General features: G+C 39.5%; 1 protein-coding gene across 4 annotated transcripts in view; it reads right to left on the reverse strand.

Moving 5' to 3' along the window:
* Positions 1–639: 639 nt before the first annotated feature.
* The window catches only part of LOC127445811 (KN motif and ankyrin repeat domain-containing protein 4-like), a 110,401-nt gene continuing 90,191 nt past the window's right edge, over positions 640–20,849 (reverse strand). For 3 of the 4 annotated variants that reach the window (XM_051706159.1, XM_051706158.1, XM_051706157.1), the window contains 6 exons: positions 19,047–19,280; positions 16,735–16,819; positions 15,842–16,061; positions 14,642–14,784; positions 10,604–10,804; positions 640–1,975 (listed from right to left, as the gene is read on the reverse strand). In XM_051706159.1, coding sequence (XP_051562119.1) covers positions 1,862–1,975; positions 10,604–10,804; positions 14,642–14,784; positions 15,842–16,061; positions 16,735–16,819; positions 19,047–19,280 — 997 coding nt within the window. In that variant the 3' untranslated portion in view covers positions 640–1,861. Of the gene's footprint in view, positions 1,976–7,048; positions 8,543–10,603; positions 10,805–14,641; positions 14,785–15,841; positions 16,062–16,734; positions 16,820–19,046; positions 19,281–20,849 lie in introns of all 4 variants that reach the window. The other variant, XR_007898052.1, reaches the window with a different exon arrangement.

Below are 20,849 nucleotides of genomic sequence, written 5' to 3' on the forward strand. Positions count from 1 at the left end.
TACAACAATCTATTCATCTTAAGGAGACAGCACACAAAGTGCTGCATTACAAAGTTTCAACTGCATCAGAAAAGACAGCAAGGGAATCTGCTTCACAGATAGAGTTGGGAAGGTCTCTCCACCAACAAGCAGTGATTTGGGTAAATAGCTCATAAAGAAAAGGATTAGTAAACTAGCAATAGTAGAACATAATAATCAATATTTAGCTGTCCTTTCATGATGCATAGTAGAAAAGAGGTTTAACTTTCAATGAACGGAATCTGTGTCAGTATTCTTTCTGGTCTAATGACAGACTATCAGGTTTTATCGTTGTACTGTCATGTCTGTTTAATCAACAAGGGACAAAGAAATACCAAACAGTGGATGAATTCTTTCAATTGAAAGAATGAAAAGGCATACATCATGGTATTAATGTAACAGTTTGCGGTATATAAAGTTTTCTAGTGACAGCACAGCTTATCGTGGTGTTGTTAGTGTTAATGTGCAACCAACTAACCATGTATAATGCACAGTTAGGATAGCAAAATTCTGTTGACAGGCTTACCTTTATTTTAAAGGAAGAAGAAAAGGCTTCCCATATATTTTGCTGTTAAAGTCAAAGGCCATCAGACCACACAGAAGAAACAAATACGAAATGCATGTTTTTATAAAATGTATATTTTATCCATGCATATACTTCTATATACTCAAAAATATAGAATTGTAAATAAAGTCATTACATTTTAGGGTATTAGTTCACAGCACCTCCCACAAGATACTGTTGCACAGTACACATATATAAATTAATATTTTGTTCGGCTGACTTATTGATTTGTCATTAAACATATATCTTCATCACAAAGTTTGACACCTTAATTTCAAGCAGGCACAACGTACAGAGAATGTGACAACAGTCTAGCCCATTATTATGTGCTGCTTTAATTTGTGTCTTGGAAACTTATATTCAGTTTGCAAAATGGCAAGTTATAATGTAGTAAGAGCTAATATTGCAGCCGGTTAGAGTATACTGTAAACTTTGACATAGAATAAATGATAATGGATAAAATAAATTATGTCAGTCATAAAGATTCATTCTAAACTATTCAGTTGAAGGGAACAATGTTGGTATATTAACACATAGTTCACGAGTTTCATTGACCAGCATTTAAGTGCTTCAAACATTTCATAGAACATCATACTAAAGCTTTCTAAATCACCTCTCAGGTTTTTTCTTATCAGTCCCTCGCTCTCTGCTGAGATGTACAGATACTACAGTATGACGGGAGACATACTGGCAACATACTGTAACTATGCAACTATAAAACTAATTTCCCTGGAACGGTTCTGTACTGGGCCTGACACAATAACTCTCACATAGGACACATCAGGCTATACTGAGTCAGGCCTTACATACATCCCAGGGGGAAATGTTACAGAAAAGTGCAATAAAAAAGATAAATAAATATAGTGTGCATCTGATAATTACTTTGATAACATTCATAGGTTATTCTTCATCGCAAAAATATAGTCACATTACCTGAAAATAGAAGGCCAAAACATGTAACAATGTACCATGACTGATCAACGCAAATGTAACATTTTGAAAATAGCTACAGCAGCTGTGCTTCAGGACAAATGAGGACCTTATGTGAAGTTTAGGCAAGCCCACCCTCCATGGCCTTTTTTATAAAATGGCATATTTGCTTAGCGTACAGAAGGTCATTTCTGATTGGCCATTTGTTGTTAGGTAGAGAATCTGCAAATTTCTGGCAAGTGCTGTCTCGATATTGTTGACTGTTGAGCTGCCCAGTAGAGTCTGTTTGAGGCAGTAGAAAGATAAATGTGGCAGAGCCAGTTGAGGATGAAGACAAGGCCTTTGGACTCAGAGTGGAGCTGTAGGATCTGTGACAGCGGTTGGATCAGCATGAACATTCAGAAGGTCAACTATCTCAGAGTGGGAAAACTTCATGGCTACTGACAAAGCTGTATGTCCATCCTACAAGAGAGAGTGACAGGGGTAAGGATGTAAAATGTATACAGTGCATCCGGAAAGTATTCACAGCACTTCACTTTTTCCACATTTTGTTATGTTACAGCCTTATTCCAAAATGGATTAAATTCATTATTTTCCTCAAAATTCTACAAACAATACCCCATAATGACAACGTGAAAGAAGTTTATTTGAAATCTTTTCAAATTTATTAAAAATAAAAAACGGGAAAAAAACACATGTACATAAGTCTTCACAGCCTTTGCCATGACACTCAAAATTGAGCTCAGGTGCATCCTGTTTCCACTGATCATCCTTGAGATGTTTCTACAACTTGATTGGAGTCCACCTGTGGTAAATTCAGTTTATTGGACATGATTTGGAAAGGCACACACCTGTCTACATAAGGTCCCACAGTTAACAGTGCATGTCAGAGCACAAACCAAGCCATGAAGTCCAAGGAATTGTCTGTAGACCTCCGAGACAGGATTGTATCGAGGCACAGATCTGGGGAAGGGTACAGAAAAATTTCTGCAGCTTTGAAGGTCCCAATGAGCACAGTGGCCTCATCATCTGTAAATGGAAGAAGTTTGGAACCACCATGACTCTTCCTAGAGCTGGCCGCCCGGCCGACTGAGCAATCGGGGGAGAGGGGCCTTAGTCAGGGAGGTGACCAAGAACCCGATGGTCACTCTGACAGAGTTCCAGTGTTTCTCTGTGGAGAGAGGAGAACCTTCCAGAAGAACAACCATCTCTGCAGCACTCCACCAATCAGGCCTGTATGGTAGAGTGGCCAGACGGAAGCCACTCCTCAGTAAAAGGCACATGACAGCCCGCCTGGAGTTTGCCAAAAGGCACCTGAAGGACTCTCAGACCATGAGAAACAAAATTCTCTGGTCTGATGAAACAAAGATTGAACTCATTGGCCTGAATGGCCAGCGTCATGTCTGGAGGAAACTAGGCACCGCTCATCACCTGGCCAATACCATCCCTACAGTGAAGCATGGTGGTGGCAGCATCATGCTGTGGGGATGTTTTGCAGCGGCAGGAACTGGGAGACTAGTCAGGATCGAGGGAAAGATGAATGCAACAATGTACAGAGACATCCTTGATGAAAACCTGCTCCAGAGTGCTCTGGACCTCAGACTGGGGTGAAGGTTCATCTTCCAACAGGACAACAACCCTAAGCACACAGCCAAGATAACAAAGAAGTGGCTACGGGACAACTCTGTGAATGTCCTTGAGTGGCCCAGCCAGAGCCCAGACTTGAACCCGATTGAACATCTCTGGAGAGATCTGAAAATGGCTGTGCACCGACGCTCCCCATCCAACCTGATGGAGCTTGAGAGGTCCTGCAAAGAAGAGTGGGAGAAACTGCCCAAAAATAGGTGTGCCAAGCTTGTAGCATCATACTCAAAAAGACTTGAGGCTGTAATTGGTGCCAAAGGTGCTTCAACAAAGTATTGAGCAAAGGCTGTGAATACTTGTGTACATATGATTTATTTATTTATTTATTCGTTTTTTTATTTTTAATAAATTTGCAAATATTTCAAACAAACTTCTTTCACGTTGTCATTATGGGGTATTGTTTGTAGAATTTTGAGGAAAATAATGAATTTAATCCATTTTGGAATAAGATTGTAACAACAAAATGTGGAAAAAGTGAAGCGCTGTGAATACTTTCCGGATGCACTGTATGTATGTGGAATTTAGAATAAAATGGCATTAAACATCTCACTTGATCAAATGTTGTTATGGGCCAGATGGAATCTGTGCACGCAGATATCCACAGAAAACTCTTCAGATTTCCGCAGAATTGCGACATCTGTCATTCATAGAAGTTCTACGCATTTCCCATCACTTAAATATTTTGGCTAAATTCATGATGCTTTTAGCTACTAAAAAGTGTACTCTCAGGTACATTTGATTCATTTTGGTCTGTTTATATCCCATCCACAGAATTCTGCAGACTTTTCTTAAAAATCAGCGTAGAAAATAAAATTTAAAAAATTGTCTGCAGATTCTGTCTGGCCTAACATTCTGAGTCAAACAGCAACTAAAAAGTCTTTACTAAAAAGACTTTTTGAATGGATTCAAATTTTGGATCCTGGGAGATAGATGAAAGATGTCATAAACAGAAACAGAACAAAAAAGAGAAATCAATGATTTGCACAATCTTTTTTTTTTTTTTTTTTTTACCTGTATTCAATCGAAAACACTAAAAATTCTAAATAATTACTGTTTTAACCAATAAACTTTGTTATTTCATGAACAGTCATTCTAAGTTTGATGTCTTCAACACCCAAAAAAAAAAAAAAAAAAAAAGATGAAAGAAAGGGGGACTTTTCAAATGAGCTTTGTACTTTTGTACAGCTTTATTATTATTTTTATTTTTGTTTAATAACTACAATACAATAGTTTAAATGTACTATTTAAAAAAAAAAAAAAAAAAAAAAAGGATTAAAATTGAAAAACTAAACTAGTGAAAGGTGAATAACCCATTTAAGGCTACATAAAAATTAGCAAATAATTTTTACCACCGGGTGGCGGTGTTGCATTACCCTGAAATATAGTGTGGACAACCCATTGCACAAGCTTTATGTGATTCTTTGGTTGTGGTTTGAAGTCTCATATTTTCTCAGAAATGTTTCTTCAACAAGTTTTCATCTATAGCTGTCAATTGTACAGTAATAACAACTTTCAGCATCATTGCATCAGTAGGCACATTTCCACCATCAGGCCGAAGGGTTCTCGTTGCGGAACCGATCCGGTGTCGTGCCGATTTTTGACTCCCTAGTGATGTAACGATCTCACCAGAGGTGGAGGTTACACTATTAGAAAGTTCGGACCTCTGACACCACAAACACAAATTATAAATATAAAAGTAAACAGACCGCAAATGTAAAGGGTAAATAAACTGTGTATTATTAAAATGTACAAGTGAACAACAGCAAGATTATAAACACACTCCCAATAGAAATATCAAAACCCACTCATGAGTCTTCGTCTCTCACTAAGATACTATGAACGATTTCTCGCTTCGGGAGTCCATTTATAATATGTACATATATTTCTGTCAATATGGAATCGATCTCACCAGTAAACTAGGGTGACCATATTCTGGTTTTCCAAAAAGAGGACACTTTTTCAAAACAGTCCCGGATATTTTCGCAAATTTAGAAATCCCGGCCGGATGCTTTTTTAAGGTCAGATAAAGAGGACATGTCCAGGAAAAAGAGGACGTATGGTCACCCTAAGTAAACTGGTCCTGGGAGCGATGTTCCAATGAGCTACTGGGAATAATCCGATCCTCAATGTGAATATATCCAACCGTGCAATGGTCTTAACCAAGTTCAACGAAATCCAGGTCACGACAGACATTAATCCAAATTAGAGCTTGCTAGCAAAACTGTGTGTAAGAACATTATCCCCTTCTCGATAACCTGATTGCTCTCTGGAAGTAGCTGCTGCTACTTCCTTTTAAACAGTCTCTGAATGTGTGCCACATCACCACTTCCTGGTGTCGTGAGGTTATGATGACATGGGCACAGGTATGGCAAACAATATAGGATAAACATATACCACAGGATACCAAACAATTAAACACAGGGGAAAGACAGCAACTGGGTGAGTGGAATACAACTACATAGTGCAAAACCACAACATACAATGTATTGCACCCAGATCACTATGTACAGTGCATCCAGAAAGTATTCACAGCGCTTCACTTTTTCCACATTTCTTTTATGTTACAGCCTTATTCCAAAATTTATTAAATTCATTATTTTCCTCAAAATTCTACAAACAATACCCCATAATGACAACGTGAAAGAAGTTTGTTTGAAATCTTTGCAAATTTATCAAAAATAAAAAACGGGGGAAAAAAAACCATATGTACATAAGTATTCACAGCCTTTGCCATGACACTCAAAATTGAGCTCAGGTGCATCCTGTTTCCACTGATCATCCTTGAGATGTTTCTACAACTTGATTGGAGTCCACCTGTGGTAAATTCAGTTGATTGGACACGATTTGGAAAGGCACACACCTGTCTATATAAGGTCCCACAGTTAACAGTACATGTCAGAGCACAAACCAAGCCATGAAGTCCAAGGAATGGAAGCCACTCCTCAGTAAAAGGCACATGACAGCCCGCCTGGAGTTTGCCAAAAGGCACCTGAAGGACTCTCAGACCATGAGAAACAAAATTCTCTGGTCTGATGAAACAAAGATTGAACTCATTGGCCTGAATGGCAAGTGTCATGTCTGAAGGAAACCAGGCACAGCTCATCACCTGGCCAATACCATCCCTACAGTGAAGCATGGTGGTGGCAGCATCATGATGTGGGGATGTTTTGCAGCGGCAGGAACTGGGAGACTAGTCAGGATCTAGGGAAAGATGAATGCAGCAATGTACAGAGACATCCTTGATGAAAACCTGCTCCAGAGCGCTCTGGACCTCAGACTGGGGCGAAGGTTCATCTTCCAACAGGACAACGACCCTAAGCACACAGCCAAGATAACAAAGGAGTGGCGGCGAGACAACTCTGTGAATGTCCTTGAGTGGCCCAGCCAGAGCCCAGACTTGAACCCGATTGAACATCTCTGGAGAGATCTGAAAATGGCTGTGCACCGACACTCCCCATCCAACCTGATGGAGCTTGAGAGGTCCTGCAAAGAAGAATGGAAGAAACTGCCCAAAAATAGGAGTGCCAAGCTTGTAGCATCATACTCAAAAAGACTTGAGGCTGTAATTGGTGCCAAAGGTGCTTCAACAAATTATTGAGCAAAGGCTGTGAATACTTATGTACATGTGATTTTTTTTTTTTTTTTTTCGTTTTTTCTTTTTAATAAATTTGCAAAGATTTCAAACAAACTTCTTTCACATTGTCATTATGGGGTATTGTTTGTAGAATTTTGAGGAAAATAATGAATTTAATTTGGAATAAGGCTGTAACATAACAAAATGTGGAAAAAGTGAAGCGCTGTGAATACTTTCCGGATGCACTGAATGTTACATAGACACCCATGTTCATCCCACGTTTCATGCTTATCACTGATGTAAAAGGCAATCATCACCTTCAGTGTCCTGTTGACTCTCTCCATCAGATTGGTCTGTGGATGGTAGCTTGTCGTCAATTTCTGTGTTATGCCCCAATTCTAGCAGGTGGCCTTCAGGATCTCAGACGTGAATTGGGGTCCCTGATCAGAAATCAGGTATTTGGGGACTCCCCCAGCAGATAAAGATTTCCTCCCATAGGATCTTCACGATCTTGGGTGTCCTGCTGTCTTTCATAGGGAATAGCTCCACCCACTTGGTGTAATAGTCGACTATGACACGTAGATACGAGTTGCGATTATGGCTGGACGGGAACGGTCCCATCAGATCGATTCCCAGGGTATGCCCAGGCTCCGGTACTTCGGTTGACTGCATCAAACTGGCAGGCTTAGTGTTCTCGGCCTGATTCTGCTGACAGGTGGTACAACGCTTCACATACTCCCACACGTATTTCCTCACGGAAGGCCACCAAGATACATCCAATATATTTAGTAAGGTCTTTAGCCTTCCTAGGTGTCCTCCTAATGGATTATTGTGGAAGTAGTGAAGGGAGTCTGGTAACAAGGTCCAAGGCACCACCAGCTGGAACTTTTCACCTTTGTCCCGGAGCAGCAGTCTTCTGTATAACACACCCTGGTGACCTTCCAAAGTGATCCTAGGTGTTATGGAATTACGGTCCTGATTCTTGGTGGATAGATGTTTCAGCTCTTGGTCTTGTGCTTGGGCTAGAGCAATTTTGGCCAAGGTGTGAGGTAGGTTGGTCTGGTTAAACTGTTGGAGGCTGAGTGTCCACCTTGTTAACTAGACAGTTAAATGAACAGGATAATGCAGCATGGTCTGTGTAGACCTCAAAATCCACTCCTTCAAGGAAGTGCCTCAATTTTGCCACAGCCCAGACTACTGTCAAACACTCCTTTTCTGATGTGGAGTAGTTTAGCTTGGCCCCTTTCATCACTCTAGGTGCATAGATTATGACTCACTCTCCTTGGTCCATCTGTTGGGTCAATATGGCCCCCAGTCCCAGGTCACTGGCATCAGTGTGGACCTGAAAGTGCAGAGAGAGGTTTGGTACAGTACAGGTGGTTTCTGTAGTGCCCCTTTGAGTGCTTAGAATCCTGCCTGACACTCAGCTGTCCATTTCCATTGGACTCTCTTCCTTTTTAGGTTGTTGAGTGGAGCAGCCAGGTCAGCGAAACTGGGGATGAACTTAGGTACCATCCTGCCAGCCAAGAAAGCACTGGAGAGACTTTACCTACGTCGGTTCAGGGTACTCCTGGATTACTGCTGTCTTGGACGTGTCGACTTCCACTCCTTGGCCTGAGATGATATGCCCCTGGAACTTTACTCTTTTTTAAAGAAGTGGTACTTGTTCATGTTGAGGGTGAGGTTGGCTTGGTCAAGTCTTTGGAAGATGGTGCTGAGGTCCTTGGAGTGCTGCTCTGGGGTCTTTGAGTAGACAATGATGTCATCTACAGTATATATGTCAATATACCTGACCATGCAATGGTCTTCGCCTAGTTCAACGAAATCGATAATCCACAGGTTAAATGATATAATCCATACAGGTCACGAGTCACGACAGGCATAAGTCCAAATTAGACCTTGCTAGCAATACTGTGCGTAACAACATTATCCTCCTTCTTGATAACCTGATTTCTCTCTGGAAGTAGCTGCTGTTACTTACTTTTAAACTGTCTGTGAATATGTGCCACATCACCACTTCCTGGTGTCATGGGGTGATGATGTCATGGGCACAGGTAAGGCAAACAACGTAGGACAAACATATACCACAGGATACCAAACACTTAAACACAGGGGGAAGACAGCAACTGGGTGAGTGGAATACAACTACATAGTGCAAAACCACAACATACTGTACAACGTATTGTACCCAGATCAATATGTAGAGTTTCAGTGTGGTTATGTTTAGGGGTAGGTGTAGGGGTGGCCTTTAGGGATAGGGGACAGTGAGTCCCTATTATGGTCAGGGGTGGGCTTTAGGGATGGGACCAGTCAGGCAGCGAGGAGTACGAATCTGGCGGCGAGTCAGATTTCGGCACAACACAGGTCCATGCTCAAAACTGCTCAGTCCGATAGTTTAAAAGGCTTATAGTTGCATCACTATCATGTGCACCTACTTTGGGTGCTGACTGACCAATAAGAATTAACCTTAGATCTCACTCTTAAGTTTCACACACATTTCAGTAGCAACTATATGAAAAAAGTGAAACAGAGAAATGAGAATGAGTACCAAACATCCAGATAGCAGTGTAAACTTATCAAATAGTATATGCATATATGCATATAGTAGCCCCAAAGTATTTGGACACTAATATTTTGTGACCTAATGCAATGAAATTCATACATACTATCCTTTAAGAGTGACTTAAAGTGATAGTTCACCCCAAAAGTTCAGTAATCATTTACTTACTCTCATGTTATTCCATACCAATATGATTTTCTTTCTAACTTGGGACACAAAAAAAGGAGATGTAAGGCAGAATGTTAGCCTCAGTCACCATTCACTTTCTTTGCATCTTTTTTCTTTTTTCCTGGGCTGCCAGTCCCTAAGGGCATTTTCAGACCAGCAGACCATTTGCTTTGTTCTGAAATGGGGACTAAATTGTTACAATGTCCAAAACTATGTCAATAAAAGTCACATGTGAGCAAACTGTCCCCTTATTGGTCACTATGTTTGTTCGCTGTTCCAGGATTAAGCTCATCCGGTATTGATATACCGGTTAAAATTATATGCCTGTAAAAAATGTGTCAACCGTTACACATTTTTTAGAATTTTGAAGTGTCGCCAGTCATGGTTATTTTTATCCATCATTAGTTGCTTTGGCATTATTTCTCCATTGAAATGTGCCTGTTCTCACAGAGTTCTCACTCTCTCTCTCGCATGTACATGCACACACACACACACACAAACAGCGGAGTAAAGCTGCGTAAAAAAAAATAATATTTGTCAAAAAGTTGCTAATGCCATCCTACCAGTGTTCTGCCACTATCCAAAAGAGAGAAACGATCCTAGTAAAATTACCTCAGTAATAATAAAACAGCTCCTATTTTAAATGTGCAATTATATCTGATATAGTTGCCAAAAGGCTATATCCACGTTTTGATGATGAATTACAGAGAAGTGCTGATCTACAGATGTCTTCTCCAAAGATCCCTCAGTTATTTTCATAGTTTTTATAGGGATATTGCTTGGTTCATTGGTCCGTTGGGTCGGTTTGCATTCTCACCACAAGCGAACTGCTCCAGAGTTCGTTTGCAATCGGTCCGAGACCACCTCATTCAAGCAGTCTCGGACTGAATGTTTTGGTGTGGATCCGAGTGTGATTGCCATGTTCATTTATGCCTAAATGAACCGAACCAAGGGAGAAAACGTGCCAGGTTCCGAAACAAATGCTCCAAATGAGCCAGGTGTGACGCCCTAACATTCTGCCTAAAAACTCCTTTTGTGTTCTACAGAACACAGTTGTGTTTTGTGTCATACAGGTTTGGAATGAGATGAGGGTGAGTAATTGATGACAGAATTTTTATAGGTTTAAGATCAATGTGTCTCTTACCTTATCTGTGAGTGATGTGTCACAGTCTTGTCTCTCCAGCAGCATTTTGGCTATTTCAGTATGGCCGTGCTCACAGGTACACATCAGGGCAGTGGATCCATCCCGGTCCTGTATATTCACATCAGCCCCGCATTCCAGAAGAACCTGAACCATCACTGTCCGGCCATGACTAACTGCAAGCATCAGTGCTGTTTGCCCTGACTGGTGGAGAGAAATGAAAGAAAATAAAAAATCTCATTCAACCTCTCTTTGAATTTTTTTACAAAACAAATCCCTTACACCATTAACAGAAGAATTTCAATATTAAATAATAACTCACTGCTGCACACAAGCACATTTAGTCTCTTTAGAAGGCATTCAGTAGTACTGAGTCAGAACCCATTGATTGTTTCTAGTTGTGCTGTGTTGCAAACTCAAACTAATGAATTTTTAAATAGAATTTTATTTTTCAATTCTTGAAAAAAAAGAAGAAAAAAAAGAAAGGATTTTCTAAAATGACATTTTAAAATGAATATGGTTTGACATTTAGCTATGTTTTGCATGGCGGGGGAGAGAAGGAAACCAGGACCTATAAAATGTGTCTTTTGCTGTCCAGTAAGACAATTTGAATTGTAATATGATAAACATCTAAATGTTAAAAAAAAAAGGTTGCTGCGCTGCTCAGCACACACCTGCAAGAGGGTGCCACTTGATCATGCATTGCTGACTGAAGCGCTGAATGCAGACTTTTAAGGTTTTGTCGCCGCGAAAATCCATATCTCATTTTATTCTTAATTCAATCAATCGTGCAGCCTTAATGGATGTCTACGGGGTCAGAGTCTAAAAGTTTCAGAGCGTTTTGGATGGTTTTTCCCTCTACAACTGTCATGTCAGCAGTGCCAGTTTGTCTTCATTTATGTGAAAATGAAAAAGAATAAATATTAAATATTACAGGTTCTTTGGAGTGCCAACCCTTCTACATTCTGTGGCTACTATTATTTCAGGATTGTGCAATTATAGAATGGACTCTAAAAAAACAAAACAAAAACAAAATAAAAATCAAATTATTCGTACAGCTTTTTATTTAAATTATTCAAATAAATGTATTATTATTGCACTATTTTATCTCTGTGTCAGATTTAGAACCGCAGAACTCTAGATCTAGCGATCAGTTGATAATAACAGCTTTAATCAACCACTGCTGGCAAGTGCCCATGGTATAAGCAGGATAATTCACGGCTAGGTGTGCGTTAAATGATTTTTATGCACTTCGCGTAGGAAACCACCCTCAGCTTCGCCTCCACGTCGTGCTTTAAATAATTTAACGCATAATTACCCTTGGATTATCCCTTATAATTATTTTACAGTGTATATTATATGTATTATATACATTAATATATATACAGTGGCATGCAGAAGTTTGGGCACCCCTGATCAAAATTTCTGTTGCTGTGAATAGCTAAGTGAGCAAAAGATGGCCTGATTTCCAAAAGGCTTAAAGTTAAAGATGACACATTTCTTTCATATTTAAGCAATTTTACTTTTTAATATTCATCTTTTACAGTTTCAAAATAACAAAAAAGGAAAAGGGCCCGAAGCAAAAGTTTGGGCGCCCTGCATGGTCAGTACTTAGTAACACCCCCTGGCAAGTATCACAGCTTGTAAAAGCTTTTTGTAGCCAGCTAAGTGTCTTTCAATTTTTGTTTGGGGGATTTTCGCTCATTCTTCCTTGCAAAAGCCTTCTAGTTCTGTGAGATTCTTGGGCCGTCTTGCATGCACTGCTCTTTTGAGGTCTATCCAGAGATTTTCGATGATGTTTAGGTCAGGGGACTGTGAGGGCCATGCCAGAACCTTCAGCTTGCACCTCTTGAGGTAGTCCATTGTGGATTTTGAAGTGTGTATAGGATCATTATCCTGTTGTAGAAGCAATCCTCTTTTCATCTTCAGCTTTTTTACAGATGGTGTGATGTTTGCTTCCAGAATTTGCTGGTTTTTAGTTTAATCCATTCTTTCCTCTACCAGTGAAATGTTCCCCTGTGCCACTGGCATCAACACAAGCCCAAAGCATGATCAATCCACCCCCGTGCTTAACAGTTGGAGAGGTGTTCTTTTCATGAAATTCTGCACCGTTTTTCTCCAAACATACCTTTGCTCATTGCGGCCAAAAAGTTATATTTTAACTTCATCAGTCTGCAGGACTTGCTTCCAAAATGCATCAGGCTTGTTTAGATGTTCATTTGCAAACTTCTGACGCTGAAATTTGTGGTGAGGATGCAGGAAAGGTTTTCTTCTCATGACTCTTCCATGAAGGTCATATTTGTGCAGGTGTCGCTGCACAGTAGAACTCTGTGAGCAGTCTCTGAACTCCAGAGTCTGCTAAATCTTCCTTAAGGTCTTTTGCAGTCAAACAGGGGTTTTGATTTGCCTTTCTAGAAATCCTATGAGGAGTTCTCTCTGAAAGTTTTCTTGGTCTTCCAGACCTCAACTTGAACTCCACCATTCCTGTTAACTGCCATTTCTTAATTACAATACGAACTGAGGAAACAGCTACCTGAAAACGCTTTGCTATCTTCTTATAGCATTCTCCTGCTTTGTGGGCATCAGTTATTTTAATTTTCAGAGTGCTAGGCAGCTGCTTAGAGGAGCCCATGCTGCTGCTGATTGTTGGGACAAGATTTGAGGAGTCAGAGTATGTATAAAGATTTGAAATTTACATCACCTGGCCTTTCCATTTTCTGTCACAACACAACAAATTACTGTGAAAATAAATAAATTTGAATATTGCACTGCATTATGGGAAAATTGTGTTTCGTTTGAAGTCACCATTATGATGTTTAGTGTTCCCTTTGGATGGGACCTTCTCTTATGTATTTCTAATTAAATTTCTCCCAGTTGATGCAATTGTGTTTAAGAACACAATTTATTGTACTATAATGTATGGAGAAAATAGTAAATTTTATGGCTGACTTTATGTTGGCCTATGATGTATAAACTACAACATTTGAGTTTAAATAAAACAATAAGGAAGGGATGTTTGCAAGCAAGGCTATAATATGGTTGGTTTGATCGCTCATTAACTTTTTATCTTGAGTTGTCAGTCAGGCATGCAAGATATCAACACTTAGCATACAAAACTCAAAGATGGTGACAATTAACAAACACTGTAGATAAAAAAAATACAGATGATAATTTTGATTCTACAACACAGCACTGCTATATTACAGTAATTTATTGGTCCTGTTCACTGTGAAGTCACAGTATACAGTTATCTTAATTGTAATAATTTGTAGAAATACTACTCTAAAATATACTGATATAAAAATGTAAACAGACAGGCATATTTCTATGACAGTGACACGGAAATTTCACTTTGAATTAACGCTCTCACAGAAATTCTATAAGACGTGTTCGGTCGTTGTGCTTTGCATTGCGCTGTGCCTAGTGTGATCACAACAATAGAGCCCACCGTGTTTAGTGATTTCAAGGGAATCACCCTACGCATGGCTTACTTGCAGAAGTTACACACTTCAGCTTTAATTTCACAACCATTGGTACTGATGCTAAAACAGCTTTCACTCTTCTGGGAAATTTGCTCCCATTCAGATAAATGAGCATCAGTAAGATCAGGCACTGATTTTTGATAATGGAGCCTGATTCGGCATTCCAATTCATCCCAAAGTTGTTCAGTGGGGTTCAGATCAGTCAAGGGGCCAGTCAAGTTCTTCCACACCAGACTCGGTACACCATTTTACTGGTGGTATTCTATGACAGCTCCACGTTTATAGCCACTGAGCTCAATGGTATGCCCCATTCTAATAATAAAAAGTTTTTTTTAGGAGATTGCATGGTAATATGCTTGATTGAATGCACCTTTTAGTGATGGCTGTAGCAGAAATAGGTAAACCATTTAATTAAAAGGGCCCTCCACATACTTTTAGTTATGTAATACAGTATTTAGTTTTGAGACTGTTTACAATAATATTCTGTCTGCTAAGTAAATGCATAACATTGTTACATGTTGTAGCAGTACAGGATGATATGCTGTCTTGCTGTGTGTACCTGGCTGGCTCGTGCATTGATATTGCCCATTCTCAGTAGCTGCTGAGCCACTTCCATGTCCTCAGAGCTCTCTGCCGCAGTAAGAGCTGCCAACATTATAGCAGTGTAGCCCGCCTTGTTCTGGTGATCCACCTCACACAGCCCTGAATAATAGAATTAAAAAGCATTTTGAAATATTCAAGGGTTTGAAGTGAGAAAGGGAAAGATCTAAAGACCATCAGCTTCCATGATAAACAATAGACATATTAATGAGATACAAAAATGTATTGTCCATGTATGATAAGAGTGGAAATTGCAGCTGCAAATGTAAATCAAATCAACATTAATTTAAACAAGAACTTTAAATTAGCGATGGACCGATATATCAACCAGCACAAGTATTGGCAGATATAGTCTTTTTTGAGATTATTGGCATGGGCTGATAATCATGTCTGTTTGGCCGAAGTGTTAGTTTCCCCTTTTATCAGTTCCAAACTAATTACAACCTGTCCAATGGACTACAGCACATTTTTAAAATACATTTTAAGTACATATTGTCTGTAATTTCAGTAATCTTGTGGACATCTTATTTGCTGTCACTACATTTTATTAAATATATTAACATTTGATTACAGTCTTTACATCCAGTCTCTCTGGAATACTTGATTCTGATTGGTCAACTTTGATTCTGATTGGTTACACCATTTTGATTGGTCAAATATTTTTGTATAATGACCACTATAGAATATATTTGACCATTGCACATAGAAACCAGTCTCCTACAATGCGCTAGTTTCATCTATCTCATAGCACTCCACAGCCTCTTCCTTCGCACATAAAATAACTCAAATCAATATTTCATGTCCATTTATTTATTTATTTGGTAAGTAGTCTTGTAATGAGTGGGATAATGTGCAGTCAGTCGGTTATTATCACAAAATAAACCCCTTCAGGATGATACAAGATCCCTCCACTTTGCATGGGGGTCCTGATCACCCAATTGAGGTTTATTTTGCGATAATGACAGACTGACTGTACATTATCCCTGATATATCATCCATCGGCCAACTTGCTTTCTAGATATTGACATTGTTGACATTGTTGTTTAAAACCCCACATTGGACAACCACTATTTTAAAAAACAACTTTAAACTGTTGATAACAAATCCTTATATTTCTCAGGTTCATCTTGCATGAGGTATGTACATGTTTGTCTCTTACCTGTGTCTAATAGCAGCTTGACCACAGAGAAGTTGGAATGGGACACACTGTAGTGCAGTGCCATGTTGCCATTACCATCAGCCAGGTTCACTATGTAGCGCAGAAGAGTGGGTGTGTGGAAACCAACTTCCCTCAGGTACAGAGTGACTGTATCAGCCTCTGAGTCCTTCTGACTGGACACACGGAACCACTCCTGATAGAGCACCATCAGAACCTGCCTCTGAGATTCACACAGAGAGTAAGTGCACTTTAATACATTACAAGTCAAATTATGAAGTTATCACATCTATATTGGTAGGGAAGTGCCTTCATTTTCATGTTATATACAAAAGAGTGCAAAATAACTTTTCTAGACAACATGGAATATTTCACAAATGGTAGATATATGGAATAAACTCCTTCATTGTAAATACTATAGGTGTTAGGATGGTTTAGGATGTGTTTAGGGATAATTACTGGCTTACAGGCAGAGCTCAGATGACTCCGTTAGGACTGACTCCCATGTAATTTTGCATCATGCAAGGACAGATTTTTAAAGGGATAGTTTACCCAAAAATTAAAATTCTGTCATCATTTACTCAACCTCATGTTGTTTTTAAACCATAAGACTTCCATAGAACACAAAAGATGTTAGGCAGAATGTTAGGCTCAATCACTATTCACGTTTATCGCTACTTTTTTTTTTTTTTTTTTTTTTTTTTTTTATCCATACAATGAAAGTGAATGGTGAGTGAGGCTAACATTCTGTCTAACATCACCTTTGGGTGAAGTTGCATGTAGACACCTTGCCTAGTTTATATTCCATTGACAAACTGTTGGTATATTATACTGGCAGGGTTCACTTACCCTGTAACAAAGGTAATTAAAGTTATAAATCAATGATAACTGCTTACCATCTCTTTATTTGGGGTAGCAACTTCAGCCATGCGATCCTTCAGGAAATGACAAGCAGCCATGAAGTTCTTATCAACTAAATCACTGCAACAACACAGTCAACAACACATATTTTACTGCAATTCAAATCACAGTAGTACCTTAAAATGCATATTTCCAGGTCACTGTCTTTTTTTTTGCACGTATCTGTTTATAGAGAGAGCCTATGAGAAGCTACTACCTAAAATGTTTAATGTAGGGTTATTGTCAAATACAGATTGACTGCAGACCTGGGCTGATCTGTATTTGACCAAATGAAATACAATGCTTGAGAATCTTGGTAACATTATTTGAGACTGCCTCATTCTGGAATGCCCTCTCAAGCAAACTGTTACCAATATTTGAATGGCACATGCATCTTCATGACAACTTTTGGCTCTGGCACATGCAGTTTCTGCCAAAGGTCTGTCCCTTGAAGAGTATTATGAGCTTTGTTACATTGTGTTGCTTAACATGCTAACATAATTCAGGTGAATATGTATGTATAAAATCTATCACCCCACTCCATATACTGCAAAGAAAATCCTGGTATTTTGATAACCATAAAAGACCAAGCCCTCTGCTTTTCCCTTTTGGCCACATAGCTTTAAATGGTTCTGCCTATTCTTGTGGAACGCTCCTTTAAATGGACTGGTCACTGGGCATATTAAACCTATCACTCAGCACTTGTTTCACAGTGCCTTCCTGCCAGATGATGGGCAGAACAAAAGGCAGGATTGTGTTCGATTTATAACAGAGGCTCCTGCCCATGTGGATCATGCATGCAGTGTCATTGTGCATTTTAATGTGTTATGCCAGCTCATATTATAAGCGAATTATCTTTTCACACCAGATAGGAAAAGCAAAAGGGGCAACCACAAAATAAGTCCTGTGGATCGTTTTTCTCTGTATTCTCGCTGTCGTTTCCTTTCGGGTGGCGGTTGCAGACCCCCTTTCAAACCGGGCCCCAGTGCGGGCCCTTCCTGTAGTTATGCGCAGGGGTTAAATTGGGGTGGAATGGTCCGGAACGGCTTTACGGCACCTCCAAGTGTTTGTCATTTCATTCTATTTCCTGCAGGCATGCTCCAGTTTAGTATTTTTTTTTTTATGCATTACATATCCATTTAGATAGTGTGCTTGCTCGAAAACACCTTTAAAGTGAATTACATAAGCATTATGCTTCCGTCTAGTCTGTGTCTGAACCTGGTCCACTATATTCACCTAAAGCGGCACTCTTTTAACAGGGTGTCAGACATGTGCACAAGGGTAAGCAATATAAATTAACATTGACTTTATTTGTCCTTCCAAGCAGGACAAAAACACATTAGGTGTGTTTGACTTCAACTGCGCCTTGCCTAAATGGGCGGTCAAACTACACTTCGCTCTCCAATCACTCCCATTCAAAAGCATCAGAAGCAGAGATTAAGATTGCATGACAATTTTACTGTTATAAAAACACGGATTTGTGAGAGTTTAGCAGAACTGAATGTTTCAAAATAAACACCTTTGTAATGACATACTACCATACTTCTCTTTAAACTGATATGGCAGAAGTAGTAAGAGTAGTATGGGTAGTATGCCATTCCGAAATCAGCCTCTGAAGTGCACATCATCGTTGTCATCGCAGAGTCTGGCCAATTACGAATAAGCTGTCATCATCAGAGCTTGTGCAGCCACTTTGAAGCAACTACACCAGCTGACCCAGCCAACTCATTTATCCCAGAGCATACATCATGGTAACGTGGTGGTGGTGATGATTAAAGTCAGATAAAATTTCTAATCGACAAATACCACTTCAATTTAGGCGCCCATCGGTCTGCACACAGCGCTGCATGAAGTCAAACAACACCTACTGACTGAAAGTTCAATGTCCAATAGGCAATCAAATGCAGATCCAATGCAAATAGTGCTCATGAGGTTCCCATACGACTCCCAGAGGAGTTTCTGGTTGGGACCAAAAATGATGCATTTAGAGCCTCTTGTCCAAACGCGACTTCTATGGACATATTCATTTAGAATATGGATTGCGTTACTTCAATGAACAGTGCAATATTAATGTGTGATATTTTACACTTTTATTTGCTAAAATATTGAAATTCATAAAAAGTAATATGTATTTTATATAGATTATCTGTACATATATTAAACTTGTCACTGAAACATTACAAGCTGGTGCTTCTTGAATAGTCTTAAAGCAATCACTAGGCTAGCTATGCCCCTGTTGAAGGCTAATAGCCAACAAGAATGTAAAGTCACTCCAGTCCTCTCTTTTTATCATGGCCCTCTTTCTCACCTGACAGGCTGCTCCTCCTGGGGACTCATGGCAGCCTGACCGGCATCAGGCTCCACAGAGCCCTCTGCCACCTCTGCCTGAGCTGCGTCACCTTCCTCCCCAGTAGCAGCAGCCTCTTCCTGGGTCATTGCACTCTCCTCTCCCTGCTCCACCTCAGACTCCGAGCTATCCACCTCCTCCCCCTCTTCTTGATCCTCCTCCCCACTGGAGTCCTCACTGGAGGTGGTCTCATAGCTGGGCACACAGACAACTTGAGTCAAGGGGGTTCTTTTCATTTAGCCCCTTTTGTTGGGCAAACCTTCAATGATATGGATTTCCATAAAATAGTTAGTTCACCCAAAAATGAAAATTCGCTACTGGCCCTCATGGTGTTCCATACCTGTATGACTTTTACCCTTACATGGAATCCAAGAGGAACTATTTTAAAGAATGTTGATGTTGCTCTTTTCCATAGAATGAAAGTGAATAGTGACTGAATGCCTAACATTCTGTCTAACATCTTTTTTGTTAAACAGAGGAAAGTCATACGGGTTTGAAACAACATTAGGGTAAATGATGACAGAATTTTCATTTTTGGGTGAACTATCTCTTCAAATAAGTTAAACCTGAGTTTAGTTACCACAAATACCAACAGACTTGTATGTGCGTCAACACATAGAGTGCAAAATTCTTGAATTTTATGTGTAAAAAGTTTAGCTTAAAGAGAAAAGGGCTTTGGAATGTAGGGTTGATTAATCATTTATAGGTTTAGTGAATGTTTTATGTGTTTTCAACACAGTCTGTTCTTTACCACTAATGGCAAATTAATGTAATTAGTTTGTTGTGAATGGACATGCAAAATGCAAGAATGTTTATTCAAGCTGTTCAAATGAGAGGGACCTCTATGGGGTCTCAGAGAGGTTCTTGTTTGGTGAGTCGTTATGAAGAATGCAGCTCCTTCATGGATGTTTTTTAGATATACAGGAGGAATGGCATTCCCTCAATTCCTTAAGAGCATGGGTGAATGGAGGCCTATAGCTGCGGGTCAGGTGACTATACATTTATTAGGGTTTTGAGTATGAGGGCCTCTTTTGAGTATTTCACATTAGAGACAAGGGGCCAATGCATAGGTTGTTTGTCATAGATCTTTGTTATTTATAAAGACCACAAGGGCTTAATAGGATTGCTATGTGGCTACCATCTGAGTAACCATGATTTACTAATGTGTTTAATATAATACAATGGCTTTGAATCACATAATATGGCATATATTTCATAACCAAATGCCTACGTAATGAAAAATTTGATGGAGAAGGACAAGCTGGACAGCCAGTGATGGAGATAGACACTGTTATTTTTGGCTGACAGCACTAAATAGCAGAATGGAATGAAGTTATAGTAGTTTGGTCAGGACTGTGTGCAAATTCTGAAATCACCAGCTGTCATCTAACAGCAGCAGTGCAGGGCCTCTCTCAGGCTAATCACAGTCTATCAGACACAACTCATAAAATCTGCCAACACTGCTCACAAGACCTGAGTATTTTCAAAGAATACTTCAACACACCAATATAAATGAAAGGAATAGTTTATTGAAACATGAAAATTGATTTACATAAGTGAATGAGCTTCTCTCATGTACTTAAATTTCGGGTTGTTGCTCACCAAAACCTGCCATATGCTTTTAGAAGACTTGAAATATGATGCATGAGTCAAATGGACTATGTTTATAATACTTTTGGGTCCTTTTTAAGATTTAAAGTGAAGCACTATCCACTGCCATTTTATTGAAAATATGGACCGGGACATTTAAATATCTCCTTTTGT

Source organism: Myxocyprinus asiaticus, chromosome 9 (assembly GCF_019703515.2).
Source record: "Myxocyprinus asiaticus isolate MX2 ecotype Aquarium Trade chromosome 9, UBuf_Myxa_2, whole genome shotgun sequence".
NCBI classification, from domain to species: domain Eukaryota; kingdom Metazoa; phylum Chordata; class Actinopteri; order Cypriniformes; family Catostomidae; genus Myxocyprinus; species Myxocyprinus asiaticus.